The 5,934-nt window shown below is 34.8% G+C and overlaps 1 protein-coding gene across 1 annotated transcript; it reads left to right on the top strand.

Annotated features, from left to right (window-relative positions):
• The first annotated feature begins 227 nt into the window (after positions 1-227).
• Positions 228-1,766, top strand: LOC135842390 (uncharacterized). The gene is made up of 5 exons (XM_065359833.1): positions 228-404; positions 482-668; positions 760-836; positions 937-1,069; positions 1,160-1,766. Exons 1-5 carry the CDS (start codon positions 309-311, stop codon positions 1,252-1,254), a joined length of 588 nt encoding a protein of 195 aa, XP_065215905.1. The 5' UTR covers positions 228-308; the 3' UTR covers positions 1,255-1,766.
• The last annotated feature ends 4,168 nt before the right edge of the window (positions 1,767-5,934 follow it).

The following is a 5,934-nucleotide window of genomic DNA, read 5'->3' as shown; positions in this document are numbered from 1 at the left end:
AACAGGTACCTAGAATTGATAAAAAAAAAAAACACAAAGTGAAATCGCACCTCATCATAAACGTCTTCGTGGTTTTGAAAGTTCTAGCAAAATGTTCTGTCGAAGTGTCGAACAAAAGTACTCCTATGTTCATGGGTAAGGGGCAAGAAGGGGTAATTTCCTATCACCTGCCGAACTTACTAGGCGGTTACCTTATCAGGGCAACTTCCATGGTCAAGTGACTTCACACAATTACCATCGTCTATATTGCAATGAGTAATTTCAAAGGTAACATGGTGTCGTGGTAAACATCTAGTTATAAATTAGAAATGGGTAAAGTTTCATCGAGTATTCCAACGTTTAATAGTTTTTTAGGATGTTTTTCTCTGGAAAATGGGACAGTTTTCATTTTATGGGTATCTGTGGTAAGTACCTGTCATTTTTCAGATTACTATGTTCGAGATCTTGGATCATTTCATCGTTAAGTATTGGAACGTTACAGATACTCGGGTTATTGATGATGTTCCTGCCATCAGGCACGGTAAGAATAGCTGGTCAGACTCCCTCTTCTGAATTTTGGCAATCTTTATCAGATACTCAGGGGTCATGGACGAGGGTGCTGGGTGAAAATGCAGATCTTGTGCCGGAAATCAGAGATCCTGGCATGTTGCACGCAGAGATAGAAATAGGTACGAAGATTATGATGGTGACAACTCACGTCAGTGAATTGTGCTCACGATCAGATTTTGATTTCGATTTGTTTGATGTTTTTGTCTTTAGGCAACAATTGGATTAATTTTCCTTTAGGATTGATCACAATTGCAGTTAGTGGAATGGCGTTATATGGTATATTCGAAGTAAGTCGTGTGAATGTATTCAACGTTCTTTCTAATTCTAATTTATTATCAATTCAATTGAGTACCTATTTATGGTATCTTTCGACCTTTTTCTTTTCAGGACAATGATGTTAAATATATATTTCCATATCTCTCATGGATTACTGCATGTTTTGTCATCTTCATCATGATAGGATTATTCTCTCCTCTTGCACTTTTCATTCTATCATTTTTATTAGCTTTGATTGCATTAGGTAAAATTACATCTTTATTGATTAAAGATTGACATTTTTTTCAATACCAGAACAAATATGTAATTTGAATTTCTTTTGTTGCATTCCTAGGTTTCTTCGTATATTGTTTATTGGTCGTATACAGTTTTTACACAGTTTCCAGAATGAAAGGTGGTCGATATCAAAGAGCAGCATTGACTGCTTGAAAAAATTTAAGAAGAAATTTACACACAGCTTATGTAATAAGTAGGCCTAATTCTCATTTTTGTAATACGTGATAGGTAGGTATGTGAGTTACAAATTAACATTAGCTTACATATTTTTAAATGGATACCTATTACTAAGGAACTAAATACCAGGTATGGAAATACGCCATTTTCGGTCATAGATTTCGTAGTTTTAACGGTGATGTGATTTTTTTCATTTCAGTCATATAATGAAATTGAATCAAAAATAAGGTGGGAAAATGTTTATTTTGTGTATTAAAATGAATATGAAGTAAAAAAACAACGTAAATTGGCGGTATCATTAATAAATTGAGTCCTTAAAATTTTTTTTCTATAGCCAAAGATGGAGTATTTCCATACCTAGTATTTAGTTCCTTCCTATTACCTATCTAATAGATAATATACTTATACAATCGTATCAATTATTTAGCTCGAACGTATTTGAGTGTTCGAAAATTGTGACCCGATTTTGAGGCTCGAAATATAATTTTTTTAAAAAGTCGAAAAATGCATTTTTGTCAAAATATCAGATGAATTTTTGGTGAAATTCAAACACATTTTTATTGGTCACAGGACACTTTTCAAAAATCCTAAAAATCATGGCTCGATTTTGGGGTTTAAAATTCTTCAAAAATGGGCAAAATACATTTTCGTCGAAATATTTGAATTTCCAGCCGAAATTTCAACACATTTCGATAGGTCGCATTTTCAAAAATTCTAAAAATCATGATTTGACTTCAGGACTCGAAATTGTTCAAAAGCGCATTTTCGTCGAAATATTTGGATTTTTGGCGAAATTTCAACCTATTCTGATAGGTCGCATAGTCACTTACAAGGGAAGCCCCCCACATGGGAATCTCCGATTTGAATGAAACTTGGACTGTTGAAAAGAGGACCTCAAAAAACACCCACCCCCCCAATTTTCAGCTGCTCAAGTTGATTTTTCGATTTTTGGCGACTTTTTGAAGTTTTGTGTACACAGGGAAAGCTGTTCAACTCACAAAATGGGAAAAAACTACAAATATCCATCCTTCTCGCGTATCAACTTCCGGAGCTCAAATTTGGGCCAAAGGTAGTCTTCCAGATACCTGATCGACTCATACCACCATTGGCCGGATCCGGCCTTCCTGTCAGAAAACATATTTTTTTACTTTTTTTCTCAGATTTTTGGTGAATTTGAAAAATGGCCGTTTCTCCCCACCACATGAACTTGAGCAGCTAAAATTTTGGCCGAAGAGTTTATGCTTGATACCTAATCGATTAATACTATCGTTGGCCGGATCTGGAATTTACATCAGAAAGCATATTTTTTGTCCATCTGGTTTTTTATGCCTGTCATTGGAAAAATTGAAAAACCTGTTAAAGCAGGTCATCTAATGCACTTCCAGGGCTCAAATTTTGGTCAAACGATCTGTGCTAGATACCAAATCGACCCATGCTACCATTGGCCGGATCCGGCCTTCTGGTCAGAAAACAGCCATTTTTCAAATTCACCCAAAATATGAGAAAAAAAGTAAAAAATTCTGTTTTCTGACCGAAAGGCCGGATCCGGCCAATGGTGGTATGAGTCGATCAGGTATCTAGAAGACTACCTTTGGCCCAAATTTGAGCTCCGGAAGCTGATACGCGAGAGGGATGGATATTTGTAGTTTTTTCCCATTTTGTGAGTTGAATAGCTTTTCCTGTGTACACAAAACTTCAAAAATTCGCCAAAAATCTAAAAATCAACTTGAGCAGCTGAAAATTGGGGGATGGGTGTTTTTTGAGGTCCTCTTTCCAACAGTCCAAGTTTCATTCAAATCGGAGATTCTCATGTGGGGGCTTCCCTTGTTAGATTAATTCTACGACGGTTGATTTTCACTCAAAATTGGAGGGGAGCGCAACTTAAAAATTCGACGCAAATTTTGGCTTAATGGAGAAGGAATGAACCCATTTATACTATGAATATGATTTTTTTTTGGACCCCCCGACTTAGTGACACCTTCGTAACCAATGTTATACTAAAATTGCCAAAAATCACACTCAAGGAGCACTAACACCTCAGTGTACAAATGCAACTACATAGTTATCTAAAATAATTACAGAATGGCCCACATGTCATGCGAAATAAAAAAAAAACTTGAATTCTACACATCAACAAACAGAAAAAGCTACAAACATCTTCATTTCAGAGTAATTCGGCTCCAAAGGTGGCGAACAATCGACTTTCAAAATGCGATCAAGTTCATAAAAATCGTCCAAATAATAAGCGAGTTGTTCGATGCTTCGATGTTTTTTCAACTCCTAAACCTTATTCTTCGAAAAAAATGACGTTTGTACGTACTTTAAAAAGGTAGTCCATTTCACCCCTACGTTCGTTCCGACAATACAGAAAATCTCACTAGGATATTTTCACGATGTTGAAACAACGAAATACTCTTGGTCATCAATTAATGCTACTCTATCACCAAAATTAGGCAAGATTGGGTATCGGAGCAAGTGCAACGTTGGCGTATTCAAGTTATTTTAAATGATGAATCTTTTCAAGGGCCACAAGGCCAATTACGTAGGTCAGTCACGTCACGTTCGTGTTCTTCATTCAGTTCTGCTTCAAGTGCGTCTTCACATCAGGTAACTCTCAATTCTCATCGTTTGAATGCTCAACAGAGAAGTAGGAAATGCTGGTTCGCAAATCTCAAAATGATTATTGTCACTTAATCCGGTGTAGCAGAGGACAATTTACTACGATTGACTGAAAAGAATAATTTTACATTCTCATTTCTCTACGCACGTTCTTCATCATAATGAATACAATGTTGTAGTCACCGCGAGTAATAATCCTAAGGATATGTGGGCGCAGATTAAGCAACACGCAAACCCACATAACTTTAGGTTTATGTTCGCTTTTAAACGTCTGATGCTAGCTGGTGGATCCTCTTTCCATGATGTTGATGTGGTAAGCCACTGCAGCCATCATTGCGTGTTAATAAAAAATATGCACAAAAATGACAGAAGAAATTGTGAGAGATGGTTTCAAGTGATAGGTATACGAACGAAGGTGATATTCATTTTCAATTTTTTTAAAAAATACTCTACATCCTGAAACGAATAACACCTCACATGCGAATTGTGCGATAGTGTCTACTGTCTAACTGCGGACTAAGTTTGGTCACTACAAAAATATTTGCGACAAGAATTTCAAAAAACAATCTGTTCGCGTAATTTTAAGGGTAATTAAGTGGATAAGAAGTACATGTTACAAAAACATCTGACAAACCTTTCAAAAGTTGAAATAAAACTTCCTTCAACTTTCAACTCTTTAGAGGTTCTCCAAGTTCACATGTTAGGGAAACAAATTACTTTGAAGAGTGTAATAAGGTACCCTGCCTAATTGGCCAAATCAAAGAAAAGTTGAGCTGTCGAAGAAAAATCATTTAGGAAAATGAAAGTTTTGAAAAAACTCAAATCCTTCATTTCCAACAAAACAAACGAATATTATCTGGATTAATTTTTTTTTCAAAAATAATTCGACAATATGAGTTAAAAACATTTGTCAGAAGCACTTTTCGAAATTTTTTTTTTAATGAATAAGAAAAAAATCGTAACTTATTAATAACAGTAAAAAAGGCACTTTCACAAATTGAACAACACCAGATGACCTTTTTTCACCATTGTTGATACGACATTTTTTCTTTTTCATTTTTTATAAATGTTTATTTTTACTCATGTTCTTGAATTATTTTTGAAAACGTTTTCGAATTTATAGCTATTCATATTTTGCTTTGTAGGAAATGAGATATTGAATTTTTTTTTACAAAACTTTCATTTTCCAAAATGATTTTTCAATAAAACCTCGACTTTTTTGTCATTTGACAAATTGGGCAGGGTACCCTATTACACTCTTCAAAGCAAATTTTTTTCCCCCAACATGGAAACCTAGAGAGCTTCCAAAGGGTTAATAGGTACATAGGTGCCTACATGAATACTGGCCCACATAAAAATTTTCAGCTACTGGAGTTCACATTTGATGTTTTCATTTTCAGGCGGCATCGAAGCAGAATGGCAGAAAATGAAATAAAGATGAAAGTTCGCATAAATGATGTAAGTATTACTTCGTTGTAAGTATTGGAATGAATATATTTCAAGTTTCTTGATTGATTAGCACCTATAACCAATTTACTTATGAATGATGATTACTATACTCATTGTAATGGTGCACAATTATAATTTTGCTTTATTCATTGATTTCTCCTCTAGCTTGGTGATTAATTATTCAATAAGTGCGTAATAGTTGTCTGGCGACGTATTTCATAGTAATTTAAAAAAATAGCTTGTTATACACCGTAAATTCGTAAGTTTTCACTCCCAATGTAAATTAAATGAAAATTTAAGCAACTTATTCAAAGCTTTTTCCAGTACTTGAAGTAGTGTAGATCGCAATTTCTTTAGTGGTGACTGGTCTGAAAACTTTCAATGGCAATATTCATTTTATAAAAGCTCTGATTTTTCCCATTCAGCAGGTTTTGGATCTAATTTTAATAATGAGTTCAGACGAATCGAATCCGGACGATCCGGACCCCATTGAAGACTACAGCTACGAAGAATTTAATTACAACCTGTTTTCTAAAATCATTTATTTGATGGCAATGCAATACCACTATAATTATACTTTAATGCAGC

This window comes from Planococcus citri, chromosome 1 (genome assembly GCF_950023065.1).
Source record: "Planococcus citri chromosome 1, ihPlaCitr1.1, whole genome shotgun sequence".
Classification (NCBI taxonomy): Eukaryota; Metazoa; Arthropoda; class Insecta; order Hemiptera; family Pseudococcidae; genus Planococcus; species Planococcus citri.
Note: the sequence above shows the minus strand (reverse complement) of the source record. Positions and strands in the feature narration are given on the sequence as shown.